General features: G+C 32.6%; 1 protein-coding gene across 17 annotated transcripts in view; it reads left to right on the top strand.

Annotated features, from left to right (window-relative positions):
• The window catches only part of para (sodium voltage-gated channel paralytic), an 87314-nt gene that overhangs the window by 52765 nt on the left and 14516 nt on the right, over nt 1-20033 (top strand). For 10 of the 17 annotated variants that reach the window (XM_087350173.1, XM_087350160.1, XM_022077966.2 and 7 more), the window contains 9 exons: nt 465-609; nt 880-1004; nt 2586-2848; nt 3670-3843; nt 9415-9537; nt 16665-16787; nt 18371-18565; nt 19378-19515; nt 19825-19932. In XM_087350173.1, the coding sequence (XP_087206299.1) occupies nt 465-609; nt 880-1004; nt 2586-2848; nt 3670-3843; nt 9415-9537; nt 16665-16787; nt 18371-18565; nt 19378-19515; nt 19825-19932 (1394 nt within the window). Of the gene's footprint in view, nt 1-464; nt 610-879; nt 1005-2585; nt 2849-3669; nt 3844-7326; nt 7450-9414; nt 9538-16664; nt 16788-18370; nt 18566-19377; nt 19516-19824; nt 19933-20033 lie in introns of all 17 variants that reach the window. The other 7 variants (XM_022077971.2, XM_087350178.1, XM_022077970.2 and 4 more) reach the window with 2 other exon arrangements.

The raw sequence follows: 20033 nt of genomic DNA, 5'->3' as shown, positions 1-20033 counted from the left end.
CAATTTTTGAAGGCATTTTTACACAGTGTGGCTTTATTTGTAGTCATTAAGTAGTGTCTAATGTTGTATTTTCATGATTAGCCAAAATTCTGATATGTGACTGTTTTATAATTTCTTGAGTAGGTCAGTTTGTGTTAAGTAGGATTTGAGGTTTTCACGGCAGTGAGTCTGAAGATGGCTATCTTCTTGGTCATTAGTGTCATGTAGTCTGGATAAAGTTTATGAACATGTCAGAGGTTCTTGCTGCCTCCATCATCAGGGTGATGAGTAACAAACTTACTCATTTTACTCATGCCTCTGAAGAGTTAGCAAGGACCTCTGAAATGGTGGTAAACTTCTACCATATTACACAGTGCTACAACCCAAAAGGCAGTCATTTTAAGTTTGTGTCCCGATAAGAATTCTGTTGTGGAGTTAGTTCATTGTTAATGTCATAATTTATGTTTTTTATATATTTTCTGAAGGAGACTTGAAAAGCAAATTGAAGAAGGATAATAAACTGTTAATGAATAACACTCAGGTGATTGGCAACTCATTTCAAGGGAATCACAAAGACAATCGGATAGAGAATGACTATTTACATAATCGGCCTGAGGAGGACACATTAAGGTAAGTGAAATTTATGAAGATTGTTCTTCATTCATTAGTCTGTTTTGTAATTTTTCTGGTTAATATTATATGAAAGTACCCTTTAATTTTGTTGATTGTCATTAGAAAATGCAAAATTCAAATGGTTACTGCCATAACTAACACAGTAAAGCATAATGAATCAAGGGGCAGATAAATTAATTGGTATGTTAGTATCAGAATACAGTGAAGTTAAGTGGTGTGATCTGTTATTATTTTTTATTATTTAAATTTTATTTTATTTTATACTAGTACGAATACATATGGAAGCCACAAAAACGATCCATTTAAGGATGAAAGCCACAAGGGAAGTGCAGAGACAATGGATGGGGAAGAGAAGAAAGATGCAAGCAAGGAAGACCTTGATCAAGAGGGAGGTAAGTGTATCTTGTATACAAGATGTATGTATGTATGTATGTATGTATGTGGGTATGTATGTATGTGTGTGTGTGTGTGTATTTATGTGTGTGTGTATGTATGTATATATGTATGTATATATGTATGTATGTATGTATGTATGATGTGCTTGCTCCATACAATTAGACCTTTCCATACAAAATTTTGAAGAAAACATTACATCCTTGATTATTTTTATTGTAATTTCCACTGCATGAAAAGGCCACACATAGTTTGAAATTTTTAAAGATTATAGGAGAGGTATCATGTAACTGACATCTGTGGACTTAGGCACATAATTTTCATAATTGGTTCCATAGAATGTGTTGTGGCACAGTAAAATTTGGTAGATAAATCTGTCTCTGAAATTCTGTTTACTTTTAAACAACCTCAGAAATTTGCAGTATTACCACAATCAAAATTCCATACAATATTTATATTCACATTGTGCCCCATATTTTGCAATGTACAAAATTTCACTGACCTGTTATTTATTTGTTGTTGGGGAAATATATTCTGAAAGCTCTGTAGCTTTACTTTATTAATTTTTTAAATATGATTTTTGTGTACTTTAATACAGTGGTTGATTATTTTAGTGTACCAAATTTTACATTCCATGAATATTTAAGTCTTCATCCTATCACTATAAATTCAAAAGATTTTTTGGAGGTGATTTTCTTTATATATAAATTACTAAACATAAATTATCATACTTTTATGTGATCATCAATCATTCATATTTTAAGGATCCTACTTTGATTGCCTCTAGTGTGTGTTGTTCCTACCTGTAAATTCTAGATAGAAATCGTTGAGTACAAGAATTTAAAAAAAATTACATCAGTTAATATGATCTGACTTTCATGAAAATCTTTTAAGGTTATTAATGGCGGGTACACAACATGCATTGTTCTGTGAGACTGCTTTTCTATACACAAACCAACCTAAAAAAATGTTAGTAATTTTAACATTTTCAGCTGCTTTTCAGAATTTGTACAATATTCGGTAACTGAAAATATCAACTGCAAAAAATATAAATTGATATTTGACTTAATGGCATGTCATAATGTCCAAGTTGTGGCCATTAAGAGAGTTCTTGATCAAATTCCTTGTGATGTTTGATGAAATTGTGTTCCAGTCCAGTGATATCTAGGTCTGATCATTTTAGAATATATTGTGGCTGGGTGGGGTGTTGTGTTTAATCTCATATGAGTAATCCTTTCAGATCCAAAGCATCAGGAATAAGCAAACTATCTTTCAGATGGTGTTGGTTTGTTGATAAAAAATATGGAGTCTACATAAAAATATTAAAGTGTTAAATTTATACTTTATTCATCTTCTTCCATTTCCTTCTGCCCCTTCTTTATCTTTCTCCATTTACTGTGGCAGAAATGATTGCTGAAGTATTGCAAGGATACAGACACACCCATTTGTGAAATAAGAGATTAAATATAAGGGTGTTATGATGGCATGCAAATTAAATGATGCCCTGGCCTTCACATTGTGTGTTTAGGGTATGAATGAGTTAATGAGAATTTGGAAAGTAAGTAAATGTTTGGTTTCAGATCCTGAGGAAATTGGACGAGAGGGAAACTTGGATGAGGCCATAGTAGCGGATGCAATCACCGAGACAGATTCTGATTCTAAATATCCTGCAGACTGTTGCCCTGATAAATGCTACAGACGCTTCCCCTTTCTTGCTGGAGATGATGATTCTCCTTTCTGGCAAGGATGGGCCAACCTCAGACATAAAACCTATAAACTCATTGAGAACAAATACTTTGAGACAGCTGTAATTACCATGATTCTGCTCAGTAGTCTTGCCTTGGTAAGGTTTCACATTGACACAGTACTTTTTATTTACTTATCAAACAATTCATAAGCATTTACTAACATAAAAACAGATTTTTGCAAGGGAACCTGGTAGTATAGGGGAAGATCCTGGCTTTCATTATAGGTGTTAGGTTTGAGATCTGCCATGTCCAATGCAGATATTTTGGAATATGCCTTTATCTTCCATCTGACTTTATGTATGACAGGATCCAAATTAATCTGTAGGATTCCCTCCAATCATTATTATCATCTTCACTACTGTCAAGGACAAACTGTAATTTTCAGCTACTGGATGCTTGCATGTGAAATGTGGATTCTTACTTTCATGCCAGCCAGGTAGACATGTAATTTCTGTGTGCATTTCTGAACTAGTTTCTTTGCTGATTTATAAAAATATGGCAATACACTTAATATTAGAGGCACCAATACTGCCGTATCAGAAGCACAAATTTTTCCACTACCACTTGTGATTTAGTTCAAAACACCCAAATTTCATATCCATGCCAATAACATTTTGTTTGGTTTATTACTGGTATTCAGCAGCAGTGTTAAAGGTATGATGATAAATACTGACATTGTTGTTCTTCTGGATTTTGTTGTCATGTACATTCGCGGGTAGATACCAATGTTTTTCTAAATTAGTCCACATTGTCATAGCCTATAAAAACAACACTGTCATCTTCAGTGTCATAAGAACACCAAATCTCATAAGATAAACTCCATTTAAACAGAGTAGCTATGTTAGTGTTGAAAATAAAATCAGTTGCATTAGTCTTCCACAGTTTGTACATCAACTTTAATAACCATACATTTCAGGCCCTTGAAGATGTACATCTTCCTCAACGACCAATTTTACAAGACATCTTGTATTATATGGACCGTATCTTCACTGTCATCTTCTTCATTGAGATGTTAATCAAGTGGCTTGCTCTTGGGTTCAAAATGTACTTCACAAATGCATGGTGTTGGTTGGACTTTGTCATTGTCATGGTAAGTCTATTGTTGCATGAAGTTGAACTCGTGATACTTGTGAAATTGTAGCACTTATATATCATAATAATTTTAAACAGCTATTAAGTCTAAATTGTAATTAAATTTGTGATTTTCAGAAATTTATAATTCATTTATTGTAATAATTGAAAGGAAAGCTTTCTTTAGGTAATTAAATTTCAATGATTTATTTTTGAAGTATATCACATGATGGACTTCTTCACTGCATTATCAGGAATACTTTCTCTTTTTCAGACTTCCTGCAAAAAGTTAAAATTGCTTTTAGTCCCTCGTAGTAGCACTAGAAGTCTTGGTCTCTGAACTGCATGATATGTAACTTTAAAGTAGATTTATTTAAATTGTTTGTTGTTAAAATATGTTACAATTCTCTAAATAATTGAATTTTTACCAAATTGAAAAGAATATTAATCCCATAATTGAGCAGGTAAAGCACATTTCAATTTCATTTGGGAGGTACTTTGTTAAAATCTCAGCTTTAAGTAGCTGTTCTGATGGTTTATATATAGTTCTTTCTACTTTATTCCTCTTAATGTCAAGTTATGTAAGGTTTGTATACTTATTTGTGAAAGAAGGGCTTGAGTACACCAAATCATTCATTTAATATTATTTTCAAATAAGCACTAAAACTCTGGCTGTTGTTTACTTCTAATGTCATACTAGGGTATTATTACAACCATTTTCATTCAGTGTTAGTAGCTTCACAAAGCTGTCATTTCAATGGTCTGGCAGAATCGGTAATATACTTGTCTGTTATAAGGGTATTTTGTAGTCAATTTATGATGTCAACAGATGACATACTTCATTCCTTTCATTACTGCAAGCTTCATGGAGTCTTAAACCTATTTTTAAAGTGTAAGGTGCAAGAATACCAAAAAGGATAACATATGTACAAAAGTGTTATTACTTGAATTTCATATTCTTCGTGAATGCATGGGAAAGAAAGGAGCGCCTCACATATCACTAAGTCCACAATTAGCAACAGTGACTTATTTAAATTCTGTTCCCATGGTTTATCCATCTTTTAATAGCCTGAATGATATAATATTTGTCTTTGGCAAGTGATTTAAAGGGAATAAAATTACACAATTATGAAAAAAACATTTTATATTATCTATAAAAATGCTCTTAATAAGATACATTTCAGACAATTATTTTAATTTTTAGCCCAATATTTTATTTTCCTGGTCTTCTTTGATTGTTGTCCCACATAATAGAATAGAAGTCTTGGTGATCATGATCAATTTATTTCATGACCTGTGTCCTGTCTATCTTTTTGGCATTTATTTGACACATACCATTAGGGAAGGCTTTTTTCATTTGGTAGGTCATGTGTTCTATTAGGACATAAAGAAATGTGAAGTTTCTTGTGTTAAAGCCATCAGTGAAGTCTATGTTGATGATTTCCCCTGGTTTGTGTCAGCTGTACTCACATATGTAATATCGTTAAATGGAAAAAAATACTTTCTGTTCCCGAGGAACAGCTGAACTGACATGGCATTCTTTTTGTAAAAGTTTGCCACCAATGTTTATACATCGATGACTGCAGTGCCATGCTTCATGCATAGGTACAAAGTATTAATTGACACTAAATCTTAAAGTGCTAACTAATACTCTCTAATAAACTGTGTTGTGCTACTACTGTTATTTTGGTCACAATAAATGTTAAAATGCACACCTTCTTGTGTCACCCCCCACCCCCATTCAGACCTAGTGGCTTGTCATGTGTTCAAATAAATGGACCTCAAAGGATACTTTATTAGTCTCAGCCTAATATTTAAGTCAAATACCAGACCAAGTCTGACAGATTTTAAACTCATAATGAAGTTATTTCAGTAGACTAGAATCAGAAAGAGGCATAGGGATGTAGGTAATACCAAATTTAAATGCTATTTTCATTTTGAATCCAGGCATAACTTGTTCCTAATTTTATTTTATTGATTATTTTACTGTTCCTGTGTCATGCAATTTCTTAACATTTATTTAGCTGGATTGTGACCTGTCAGTTTTAAACAGAACATATTTTATAAGATCCTGCACACATAAAAAAGGAAGCAACATTTTAAATTGCATTTAAAATATTTATTAAGGAAGTTGATCACATGCTTATTCTTTCACAAAAATTAAACATTGAATTGTGGTATGTGTTCATTTTATTTGATGAGTTGTAGTTTTATCCTTTTCTTATACATTGTTATTCTGTCACTGGTAGGAAAATTAGAGATGTATTAAATATTTCTGTCTACAGGGACATTATATTATTTTAGTTGCAACTTGATTCATAACCAAGTGTCTGTGATATTGATTTAATGTTGTATTTTCATGCTAATTTTTTCACTAGGCTGCAAATTGAGGCTGAAGTCCACAATCTGAAGCTGGTGTATTTTATTTAACAGCAGTAGCCCTTGCAGGAAATGATTCATGAGCATTAATTGACAGTGGGGTGTAATTACAAACAATAGTATAAATTTTATATACTTTTTTCATGAGGTGTTTGCATTTTTGTTAAATAGTTTTAATAGAGACATAATTAAAAGTGTTACATTTTCCAGTCATCTGAGAAAGAAAGATAAATGAAATGTTTTGAAGTTGTATATTTAAGCCCAGTATGTAAAGTGTGGTGGTGTGCAGTCTTATGTCATATAAATGTATTTTTTGTTTTAAGTTGTGCCCTGTATCAGTTACAGTTGTTCTATTTAAATATACTAATTTAAATTAGAATTTGATGTTCTCACAGCAGTGAGTATGAAGATGGCTGTCTTCTGGGTAATAGTTCTGTGTAGTCTCTTAGATATTTAGCAATGTTTCAGAGGCCCTTGCTGCCTCCATCATCAGGGCCTCCATCATTGCTCTGATGATGGAGGAAGCAAGGACTCTGAAATGTTGGTAAACTTCTACCAGACTATATATGGTGCAACCCAGAAGACAGCCATTTTAATACTAATTTAACTTTTAACATGGTTGAATATTTGCTTATGGGAAAATGTTATCCTGCATGGTAAAATTAAAGGTTAAATACAGGCAATTCACACTTAGCCCCATTAATTGTTTCCTGAGGGGACTAGCATTATTTGGAAGAGTGATGAATGGTTATAATAATTGGGTTCCCCAACTAGGACTGTACCATAAACTATCTTATTTAAACATTTCAATGAATGTAAATGGTTTAACACAATTTGTGTTTTGTAAAATTGAATGTCATATCCAAACAAGTGTTTTAGCAATATAGTGCTAAGTGAGTGTTGTCTATACTTTTATATAGAATATAAATTCAGCTGTCTATTCTCCACTGAATTTTTGTTTGACAGAGTCCCATAACTGCACAGTTACAGATGTGTGTCATAAACATTATGGAAAAGAGAGACTTGTTTTTTGCAGTGACTGAGGAATGGTGCATCAAGTGTGTTGAATCCTGCATTAACCAACTGTGTTTTGTGTGACTAACGTAATTTTTCCATGGTGTAGCTGTCTCTGATTAACCTTGCGGCTATTTGGGCCGGTGCGGCTGATATTCCCGCGTTCCGCTCCATGCGGACCCTTCGTGCACTGAGACCATTGCGTGCAGTCTCACGCTGGGAGGGCATGAGAGTAAGTAAAGAGATGAGGTAACATGAAGTGGACCTCGCTCTAAGGGAGGGACAGGGTGGGCTGGAACTTTATGCACCCAGTGGGAAATTTGCAAGTAAGTTGTTTGAAAAATTTTAACAAATTAGAAATTCTGATGAATTGATCATATTTTTTAGATGGGATTCTTACCAGCAAAGTACTTTGGTCATGTATAAATTATTATTATTGTCATATTCAAGATCAGAATTTATGCTGTAGGAAATTTTCAATTTATGTTTGCTGATTGTACTCTCTATTTATGAAGATTTCTGGTAGACTTCTCCTTGTATTAATTTATGTGTAATTTCTCTATAAATGTGTCTATATTTGCAGCATAGAAAATGAGAGAAGATTTGTTTAAATTTTAAGTTTTAATTGACGTTTTGATTTTGATTCATTTAAAAAATAATTTTGTTCAGTTAAACATATTCTTTCAAGCGACATGGCTGTTCTGCTTTCTCTTAATTTTGATATCTCTATTCCATAATGAACTTTGTCAGCTAGAGATGCAGATATGTGTCTATACCTGGCAACATTTATTATGCAAAGGCTATTCTATTAAATAATTCGTGGACCCTCAGGCTGGCGAGTAATAATTCCATTTTTTTCTTGACTTTCACATATGTCATATTTATTGGAATATGTAGTCACTCACATGACTGTTCACTTACTTGATTTTTCCTGGGTAATATTAGGAATGGGTAGGAATTGTGATCCTTCTCCCTGAGGCAAACTCAGGTTTCCTTATTTTTACTATTTCTCTCTGTAGAGCTGTCTGTTTCCTTTCCATCCCCAGCTCTCATATTCCTTGCTCATTGTGTTTTGCTACATTCATCGTTGGATTCGTCGATGTTGTGATTGCACATTTCTTCACTGTCTGACTGACATAACTGACTGTCTATAATACTTTTTGACATTTCCTATTGCCACCAAGAAATAAACCGTTATGGAAAACGCTTTCCATGTACAGTATCTATGTGTGTTCGAGTGTGGATGTGTGACCATGTACATCTGTCTGTTTCAGGTATTGGCTCTCCTTCTACAATACACTGTGCAATATATGTATGTTTGCAGTATTTTTGTTGTTATTTGTTTTGATTGATGTGTTCATGATATTCTTTAGAAGTTGTGCAACAGTTGTAGTGTAGTGGGGACAGGTCTGTGCTTGTGTTCTGCTGGAGATGTAAAGATACAATGCCAGGGCATAGAATATAATAGATTTGGGCTGTGTTTCAGGCATAGCACATTCACTATGGTTTTCAGGGTTTTAAATAATTTCAAAATACATTATTACACATTGTGTCAAGGGTAGTTTAATGACAGTATGTGTAATGCAAGCTGTTGTACTTGCTTAATTGCTGAATCGTTTCATGTCTGCTTTAAACATAAATGCCATGTTAAAGGTTACAGAAATGTTCTTGTTCAATGCCCTGAAGATTACAACAATAAATCAAGAAGATTAGTAAGAATAGCTGTGCTTTGTATAAATTGCAGATGCAGTCTGGTTAAGGCCTTTTATTTTAAAATTTGGATTGGAATTTATAAATTTATTGTATTATTTATGAAAATTCAAACTCAGAATTAATTCTTAATGCAGAATACAATAATGGACACCATTCTTAAGTGATGCCACACTTACTCAACTTATATGGATGTACCTCCCGTAGCTTTGTGCATAACTCTCATGTTGTGTGTTGAAAATGTAAAAAATACCAATCATTGTGCTTCTCCTGCTTTCTCCTTACTTCGGATGATGTGTCATTGTGTTTGCTACGGGATGAACTCCACAAGCGTGACATCATCTTTGACACATGGTGGATGATTGGGTGAATCCTTCATATAGGTCAGCAAGTTTTCCTGCCGTGGTGATGGTAGTGGATGTTGTGAATGTGATATGCTGCTTTTTTTCCTTCATTTCTGTCTCAACTGTACATCTATTTACTTCAGGTCTCGCTCATAAACTTCGTAGCATCCTTGGTTGGGGCAGGAGGCATTCAAGCCTTCAAAACAATGCGGACCCTCAGGGCTCTTAGGCCTCTTAGGGCTATGTCTAGAATGCAGGGGATGAGGGTATGTACCCAGCAGTCTCAGGGGACTTTGGAGGAGCATCATGACCTCACCTAGAGAATGCTATAGGAGGTCATGTTAGAATAGGTTCTTTACGTTTTCACTTGTTGACTTTTCTTGTTTTGGAAGTGATTGGATACATTGGTGAATTATTTTGTGTGAGACAAAACTTTCATGAAATCAAATTATTTTATTTTTGTATGTACACATTCATGTGCCAGAGATGTCATTGGTTTGATTTTATAAGTTTATGGTATTAACAGTAGCTGCTGACACACAGATCTACACATAGTGACTGCTGGAAACCATTGACATTTTATTTAAAAATAAGACAATATAATTCTGTGTATACACTTTTTAAGGTTTGTTATTATTAATGTATACCTCACAAATTATGTAAATTAAGCAATTGGGTATAAGACTACTAGTTAAAAAAAAGTTTCACAAACATAATCTTAATACATGAAAGTGAATAGCTGCAAATATATGGAATACCAATTCCCTCTCATGGCTTGAAGCTCTTATTAAACTGAACATCCACCCTCAGTTTCAGTTGTCATCATCATCATCATAATCTAGAGTAATGGAGTTTCTTCATTGGCTACTCCCAGTTAGTAGACAGTAGATTCCAGCACAGCCAAAGGCTATGTTGTGTGAATCGTTTTCTAGTGGTGTGCCTCTAACATTAAGAAACAAACAAAAAACATTGTTTATATTACTGCTTTATCTTTTGGGAGTGAGCCATGTTGAATATTGAAAATTATCCAGTGTTTTAGCAAACATTGCAGTTGTCATCTTCAGGGTGAGTATGTATTGGCTGGGTATTTTTGGAATCCTTTCATCACCTGTTTTCTTTAACCATGTGCTCATGACCAGTTGGACAGCAGCCCACTCTTACGAGACAGACTCACTACTGTGAAAACCTCAAATACAGCCCACTCTTATGCTTCATCAATCAGCACCATCAAATGCAGCTTTCCACCTACTGCCTGCCTTATATAAGGCTTCCAGAAATGCCCAACTATTATATATTGATCTTGAAGATGATAACTGCAATGTTTGCTGAAATGGATCATTTAAAAACTTTTAATTTCACTAATATTCAAGAGCCATAGTTGTACATTGAACTCAGCCATGAAAATATAAGGATAAGAAAGAACATTAGTTACAGACAAGGATACTTTATTGTAAGAAGTTATCAACTTTGTTATTATAAAAATGGTGAAAATAATTATGTTATTTTTATTTTATTGACCTCTTTCTATGTTTCGAAATGCCATAACATATGAGGGGTACCCAATATTTTTATAGGTATGAAGTACATGAAGATGTAACATATAGGTTGAGGATAATCATGTCAGGTGCACAGGATTTTCATTTATGTAGCAAGTTTGAATATGAGGATAGCGATTGAGTATTTCTGAAAGTACTAATATTATTATTGGAATTGTATTTCAAAAGTCATATCCTGAATATACAAGTAGTGGCACACAACATCAGATATATTTTTATGCACTGTTTCAGGTTTTTCATAAATTCTTAATTAAAATATAAGTTTTATTTTAGTAAGGCTGAAATTTAGAACATTTATTGACCAAAAGTAGCATTGTTTGCTGTGTCTGTATTATAATTGCCAGGGCCTGAGAGGGATCACAGGAATTCCAGTATTAATCTCATATTTTATATTGTATTTATAATATAAAAATATTTATATTGATATCCAAGAAGCTTGCACATTTTTTGCTATAACAGAAATATAAATGTAGTGAGGGTTGGTGTATACATCATGTTTTATTAATAAGTTATGTGTCAGTGGACTGCTAGTTTTTATCAACAGTTGTATTAAGTAAGCATGTGGTTTTAAATATTATTTATGATAATTTCCAACTTATGATCTTGGAGATGGTACAATAATATTAAAAGTATAGTCTTAAATTTTACACATCAAAATTTACAATTATTTCACATGATATTTAAATAATAATTATTTGTTTTAATAATATACTTTAAATCTCTTTCTATGTTTTTAGTAACAGAAACTTGAAATAAAGCATTTTAAAGTCTCCTTGAAAGGCCTCCATGAGACTTTGGGAGTAGATTGCTTGAACTGTACAATACCCTGAGTCATTGTGTATCTAGTATATAGCATGTTTGCTTGAATATCTTTCTTCTTGAATCTGCAACTTATTCAAGATTTGTTAAATGTTTCTCTACATTATTTTGCAAGCACCTATACCATGGCTTCATTTTCATGTTGGTGGATGCAAATACCTTGCTTTCATATTTATTCCTTAAATAGACCCTGCAAGCACCCACCTTAAATCATCTTGCAACATTATTGTTGAATTATTTTCACTCTCAGGGGGTAAGGAGTATGATTTATTATTTCACTGGATTTCTCACTGTAGAAAGACCATGGCATAATTTTATTGGATTTCTGCAATGGCTAATTCAGTGAATTTGAAATAGTTACTAATGAACTGCATAATATAATATCTAGTTAATTTTAAGCATGTTGTATTTAATCTGCCTAGAAAGTAAAATTAAAATCCGTATAGAATAAATTGTATAAATATATTTTCTGGTCATTACAGGGTAATGACTTATTTTCAGATGTTTAAATATAATACCAAGTGAAAGTGGAAGTAGTTTGAAAAAATATTTCTCTGCTGCATTACACTTATACCAATCACAAACCTTACAGTTCACTGTTGAATGCATTACTAGAATTCAATTTATGCAAGATTTTAGAAAGCAAAGAAATAATCTTTATCTCATAAGTGTGATATTTTAATTTGTGCTGTGGCTAATTAAATGTAACTATTAGGTACTTTAATTTCATATTTCCCCCATATTTCATTTTATATAAGCATCTTTGTATTAACACTTTTAGTTTCCAAATTACTCAGAAATAGTACATGTAAATAATTATTCTTTAATGTCTGTGATAAAATGTTTAAATTTAAAGTTTGCCTTAAACAAAACTGCAGTCTCTTTGATAATATATCTCTTCAGAAATGATTTGTTAGATTCATTATTTTGAGTTATGTTGACATACTGCACCTGTTACATATTTTCTTGATAGAAGCATAGCAAATATTTGTGTTAGTGTTTTTCTGTGGTCATGTCACTGACATGACATACTGCTTCTGGAAAGGTTTTCCCAAAATATTTTTAACATCCAAGGAAATATATTAATTTATCTTTAAGTAGAAATTTGTGTCACAATATTTGGAAGAAATTTGTCTACTCATTTATATTTCTTTAGGTATGTTTGCATCTTTACATAGTGTTTGTTAAAACTGCCCTGTCTATCCATCTGTGGTATGAAATGACTCAAGAATGGCTGAATGGATTTTCGTGAAATTTAATATTGGAAAATTTGCTAAAATTTGTTGACACATTTCACTTTTGTTTAAAATCAGACAATATTGGGCCCTTTACATGAACACCTACATGCTTTCCTGAGCACCAAAGTGATTGGGTGGAGAATCTCCAGTCTATGCTGTTATCATGGTTGCTGTACTTGGATACAGGTCAAATTCTGGCAAACAAGCCAGAATTATATTATTTTGTGTACATTTCCTAACTTGTTAATTACAAACTATTTAGGAATAAAAATAGTCTTGCTTTCAAAATAGTGTGGATTATTTTTAATGTTTTTTAAAACTTTTCCAGAAGTGATTTGACAATTTGAACAATATGACATTGTTGTTGGTTTCACTTAGGTTACTTTGAATGTTATGGACTTTAGAACTTATTTATCCTTCTAGAGTCATTGAATCAGATTTTCTTTCTAAGGCATTACTTTTATTTTCCGTCGTTACACAAGCTTATTGTTAAAATCATATAAAATTTCACATAAAATTGTTACAATGTAACAATTTTATGTGAAATTTTATATGATTTTAACAATAAGCTTGTGTAACGACGGAAAATAAAAGTACTGTATTGAGGAACACAAGCATGATGCAATTAAGATATAAGCTTTCTAAGGCATATTTAGTCTTCACAATACTGTCTTAATAAAATAACATTAAAAAACACTTGTCAGCTCATGAAGCTGGAATCTGAATTTGCTATACCGTTATTCTTTTAGTTGACACCACATTATCTTCTATCTGTTACAGAGACATGACCTGTGTATATCCAGTGGTTGACTTATGTTCCATTCCATTTCATAGTTTTTTGATAACATTTCTTATTACTGTGAAATTCTTTCTGTCTCCTGCAGTGGCTCATTCATCTTAAGGGAATTAATATTATTATATATATTAGAATTCCAGTGACTTTTTTCCTTTGTGTTAAGAGGACATATAAATGGAAAAGTTTTTATGTATGAAGAATGGCAAGTAATGTCATAATAGCAGTAAGTAAGTTTAATTGAATTAGGCAGGTAAGCTTTACCTATCTTGAAGCTTGAAAGTATCTGAATAAAGTCAGTGTAATTAAGATAATGTCTATTGAAAATAAAATTGAGACTTTTATTTAAATTCTATAGCATTTATTATGTTCTTCTTCATGCACTAAATTCATATTTTAGTTTTTATTTTATGTGGAATTTAGAGTTAGATTAGTGAATGACAGCTTTTTTTGATTTCAAAGTACAGCAGTGAAGTTTAGTGTTGCCTGCACAAACCCCCATGTTTCTAGAAACAGTATCATTATTGCTCAGCTATGAACAAGATATGTGACAAAATTACATTGTTATTATATCTAAATTGCGTGCATTTAGTGCATGCTTTAGATACTATTGCATGTTTATAGTCAGGGAATAGATTAGTTAATGTACTGTAAAACATATGATCCAATACATTTATGAAAGACATTAATATTATAAAAACAGGATGATCAGAGGCTAATATCATACAAATTAATGAACATAATTGCCTTATGTAGGTGATTTAATATTTAAATATTTACAGAAATATTTTAATAAAGTTTGATTTTCTAAAATTTAAAAAAGTAGTATTGATATTTTTAACTGATGGTTAAAACTGATGATTTGCTGAATGTTATGAGTTTATTTATTTCACAGTTAGCAGCAGACACTTATGTAAAACACAGTGATTGTGTAATATTCATATAATTAACGATAGATATATAGAACAACATCACCCACAGTATCTAATTCTGATTACATAGTATAAAGTTTATCATAAATTAAGGTACAATTACTATCACTTGTCTCTGCATACTAAGCATACCCACTTGACATAAAGCCTTTTATTACTAGGGATCCCACCATGCTTTGTATGCAATACAAAGAGTTCCTTTACAGTTCTTTTTGCATTAATGACAGAGCTTGGTTCAAGGAAGTTCTACTTTTAATGCTTAATACTTCATTATGTCTTTATGAGACTCATTAGTTTCATTAGGTAACACCAGTTTACAAAAAAATTTCTGTACCAGTAAAATGTTAATACATTATGCTCCCATGAACTTATCTGCTATTCCATACAACTAGGTTTATTTTCTTGATTAATTCCCTACTGCCTTCAAATTTCCTGAGTTTTCTCAATCCTGAGAATTTAAAATTTTGAAGATTAAGTGATGAGTAGAATGATACATAATGATGAAAAAAGAACACAAATAAATCTGTACACCCAGGTTTTTGCATACCTTCAGCTGTGTAGCTACTGATTATTGACTGTTTTTCTGGGAACTTTCTCAATATTAAGTTTTTACTGCATTCAAATGGGCCTGAGCTGATTTATTTTACTGTTATATTCAAAAAAGACATTTGACAATGTATCAGGATTATTCCTGTTATAATGATTCTTATATGTTGAATTATACGTTACCAGTATTTTGTGCCACTGTTTAATTTGTAGAGATTATATAGCACTGAGTGAGATGACAATATTATCTTGGGTGGTAAATACATAAAAACTACAAAGGAACTGGTCATATTATAATTTAAAGTATTAGCCTTGAGGGACTGAGGAAATCTACAAAAGATCTGACTCAGAATAACTAGTAACAAAGCCAGAAATCAACCAGATAAGTGTGAAACACAAACCATAACACTATCTTATTTGATTGTCATTCTGTTGATTAAATGTTGTCATTAGCACAGTGAGGGTTACTTGTATATTTTTGGGTCATTTGATGGATGTAAAGTGCTTAATGTTTATCAATCAGAGAGAAACAAATATAAAATGTCATTCATTACCTTTTGGCAGAAAAAAGCTCAGGTATGTTTTATAAGTACTCTAATCTTAGCCATGGTCTTCTTGAACACAGTCCCCTTAACACAACTGAAGGCTGTCTCTTAACACAGTCATGGTGTCCATGAATATGATTTTCAGTTGCATGATTCCACTGGATGCTAATTATAATCTTGATGAAATTTTGCCCACTGCACACAGTATCACACTGTCAAATAGGGAACATGCTGCTGACAGTTGTTGCAATACATCTATTTAAGACATTGTCTGTCATTTGATATATATTCCATTTGCACAACATTTCAGGAGTTATCTCCATTCCTATCTTCAGGGGAACACTTGTCATTATACTGACAGATTTTTACATGTTTTTTTTAATATATTTAGCACTTTAGTGATAGTTCTTGGTATTAAACCCAGAACACTTAATGCTAGATCTGTAGGCTTGTAGCCTCAGGGATGTAGTGGTTTGCATAGAAGTCTAGTATTCTAAGGGTACTAGGTTAAGTGCTCAGTTCTATTACTGTCTGCACAGCAGGTATTATATTTGTGTGTTACAGTCACAACATTTTTTGGCTAAACGTTATCTTCAGGTTGTTGGATACATGTTGTTATTACATAGATACTGAATTACTGTGGATTGTAGTTGACTAACTTCTAGGTTTGATTGTGACTATTAAAATAATGCTGAAAAGAAAAGAATATTAAAAATATGTGAATTTGTATATATGTGCCTGTAACCATCCCCCTGAAGGCAGGAGTGCATCAGACTTCCGTAATATTGCGTATATTAAATATATCTTGACAGTGGCCATTGTCCACCAACACTGTAGTGAAGCACGTTACTTATTACCATAAGCAGATAGTATAGCCATCAGCTGACTAATATCCAACAAGTTCTACATATTTGATCGGCACTGAAGTATTTGGATCATGACAAAGTATGTGTGATGCTTGCAGGTAGTGGTGAATGCTTTGGTGCAAGCTATCCCCAGTATCTTCAATGTGCTCTTGGTGTGTCTCATCTTCTGGCTCATCTTTGCCATCATGGGGGTACAACTGTTTGCTGGAAAATACCACAAGGTCTGTAACAAGGAATACTAGAAGTCACTTTTATATGTTTTAGTGTCCAAATTTCACAAATAAATTAACAGAATACTAACATAAACTTTAATGGAACACTGACACACGCCTTTTCATTTCAGTCACTAAATTGTTTTTCTTGTAGTAACAATAAAACTGAATGGAGTACTTTCAGAGAAGGTTGTTTTGTAAGTTTTCTTTTGTATTCATTTCCATGTTCTGGAGAGCTGTGCAGTCGGTAGCAGTATATCTTATTTCATATAAATGTTTATATAAAGGGTACTGTATTATGAAAAATTGAACCTGATATGTTAAAGTGAATAAGTGGGCCTAAATTTTAGATGTCCGTGAGTTTTAAAATGTTTTTTAACCTCTTCTGTGCTGTGTATAGGTATGTCACTTAGAAGTATTGACCCTTCTGGTCTGGATTTTGTTGTCAACAGTTAAAGCTGATTAGTTTAATTTTTTTAAACAGTATAAATTATCGTACCACGGAAACATTCTAACATAAGAAGATTTCTTTCTTTGGAAGGTTTTAAATTGTCTGTCTGTCTGTTTATACATAACTTAAGTGGTTGTTTAGTTCAATGTAGCGGGACAGCTTTCCTTTACTTTTTTATTATATAAATTGCATTCATGAGGAAATTAAAAGCAAACTAAATCTGTGGAAAGCTTGCTACTGTGCAGCTTTGTCTTCCCGTCTGCTATATAAAAACGCAAAGGTTGGAATATGCAAAACTATAATTTTACCTGTTTTTCTGTATGGGTATGAAGTCTAGTCTGAAGGTGTTTAAGAACACCATGTTCAGAGAATATTTTGACCTAAGTGGGATGAAGTGACAGGAGTGGAGAAAATTGGGTTCCATAAAAGCCATGCATTTTTTTGACTAGCTGAACATGCTATTAGCTTAATGGGTTCTTCTCAGGCTACCAGCCGTGTAAGGTAATTTAATGGAGAAAATATTTACCCATTAAACCACCTTACACAGCTGGTAGTCCAAGAAGAGTTTATAATTCTTAGTTGCTGTGAAAGCTTCAGATCATACAATACTGTTAGCTGCTCAACAAAGACTATATACTCTGTTGAGTTAGGTGATAATGTTTATAAATGTTTTCTTAATATGGACATAACAGCTTATGAATTAAAAGCACTTCACATGAAGGTTGAAACACAAAATGTGAGGTTTTGAAAACATCTCTAAATTCTAATTTTGATTTTCATGCATTTGTAGAAAGTGATATTCTAAATATTGTACATCAGATGTGAGGAGAGTTTTGTTCATTGTGTTTTGAATAGTTTATTTACATACATGGCAAGGAAAGTAATAATATTCATCATTATGATGTTCCATAATAAGCTTACTCATCATGATACAATTATTAAAAATAGTCTTTTCATCTTCTTAGATGTTTTCTAACCCTATTTTTCTGCATTCATACCTTACATAAATTTTGGAGGGTGGGTTTCTATTAGAGTGCATTCTGTTAACACATTTGCTCAAATTTGTGATAATTATTTGTAATATACAAAACCATCCTTGAAACTGCATTTTGCATTACAATTTGTAAAATGTTTGTTACAGTGTGTGGATGCCAATAGTACAACTCTAAGCTATGAGATCATTCCAGACCGTAATACCTGCATTGCTGAAAACTACACATGGGAGAACTCGCCAATGAACTTTGACCATGTCGGGAAAGCTTACCTCTGTCTCTTCCAAGTGGCTACGTTCAAAGGCTGGATCCAGATCATGAATGATGCCATTGATTCTAGAGATGTGAGAATCACTCTTTATAAGCAGTTTCTATGATTCTGGATTTATCTTAAAAATTGCAACACACACACATACTGTCCACAGACCATGAGAAAAGCCCTTTGGGGAGAAGTCGGTTCTGGTGTGGTGCATACATGCATATAACAATAGAGCACAAATATATGTAAATTGGATTTGAGGTTTTCACATCTGTGAGTATGAAGATGGCTGTCTTCTGAGTTGCAGTACCATATAGTATGGTAGAAGTTTACCGACGTTTCAGAGGTGCTTGCTGCCTCCATCATTAGGGTGATGAGTGATGATGGGGTTAGCAAGGACCTCTAAAATGCTGGTAAACTTCTACCAGACTACATGGTACTGCAACTCAGAAGACAGCCATCTTTACGTGTAAGTTATTCATAAACTTTTTAAGGATTCTGTTAATTCCCTAGCGGTTCCTGCAGAATGTTTTAAATTGATCCAAATTTTTTCTGAATTCATAAATATTTTTGAAGTTTATATGAAGAACTATGAATTAATTAATCATGGTATGAACTTAGTACAGTAACAGACCCCTTATCTGGAGAGCCTGAGACCTAAGGATTTTTTTGGATTTTGGACCTTTCTGCAGAGTATTTTTAATACAGACAAAATAAATACTAAAAATTGTATGCTTTATCTACAATTCACAACTTGTTTTTCATGAGAAATAGTAAAACCTCTAAGATCTGGGGTGATATCATCTTCACATTCATGCCACAAATCAGAAATAATGATTCAATGTCTAAGTACATGTAAAATATTGTAATTTAAGAACAAACACTTCTTTTTTACAGCTATTCAAGCAGCCAATCAGGGAAACTAACATCTACATGTATTTGTACTTTGTGTTCTTCATCATCTTTGGCTCATTTTTCACTCTCAACCTGTTCATTGGTGTGATCATTGATAATTTCAATGAACAAAAGAAGAAGATAAGTATTATAAATTAAATATATAATTAAAAGTTATGTTATGGTTTTGATTCAAATTTTTGACTAAGGACTAGGTTTCCTCATAGGCAGCAGCACTGTGGATAAATTTAATTCCCAGTGGTGTATCTAATAGGCAGACCTTGAGACCCTTGACACACTAGAGACACTTTGTTTATTTAATTATTTATTTAATGATGCACTAAATAGCATGCATTCTTTTGAATATTTTTGTGATGCAAAGTGAATATGTTAATTTATTGTATATGTTGGTAACAAACAAAAAATCAGAATCTGTGTTTGTCACTGCACGCAGGTGGGTCATTAGAAATGTTCATGACAGAGGATCAGAAGAAATACTACAATGCTATGAAAAAAATGGGTTCAAAAAAGCCTCTAAAAGCTATACCAAGGCCGAAGGTAAGAGTGTATTTTAATAATTATAAAAAGTTAACATCCAAATGTTTTATATTTCAAGTCGTCACTGTCAAATAAAATTAAGTACAAAGTTTTCCTTGCTT

Source organism: Zootermopsis nevadensis, unplaced genomic scaffold, assembly GCF_977971745.1.
Source record: "Zootermopsis nevadensis isolate Lab colony 2312 unplaced genomic scaffold, Znev_1.0 Znev_ptg000002l, whole genome shotgun sequence".
NCBI lineage: Eukaryota > Metazoa > Arthropoda > Insecta > Blattodea > Termopsidae > Zootermopsis > Zootermopsis nevadensis.
The sequence above is the reverse complement of the archived record's forward strand: the minus strand, read 5'-3'. Positions and strand labels throughout refer to the sequence as shown.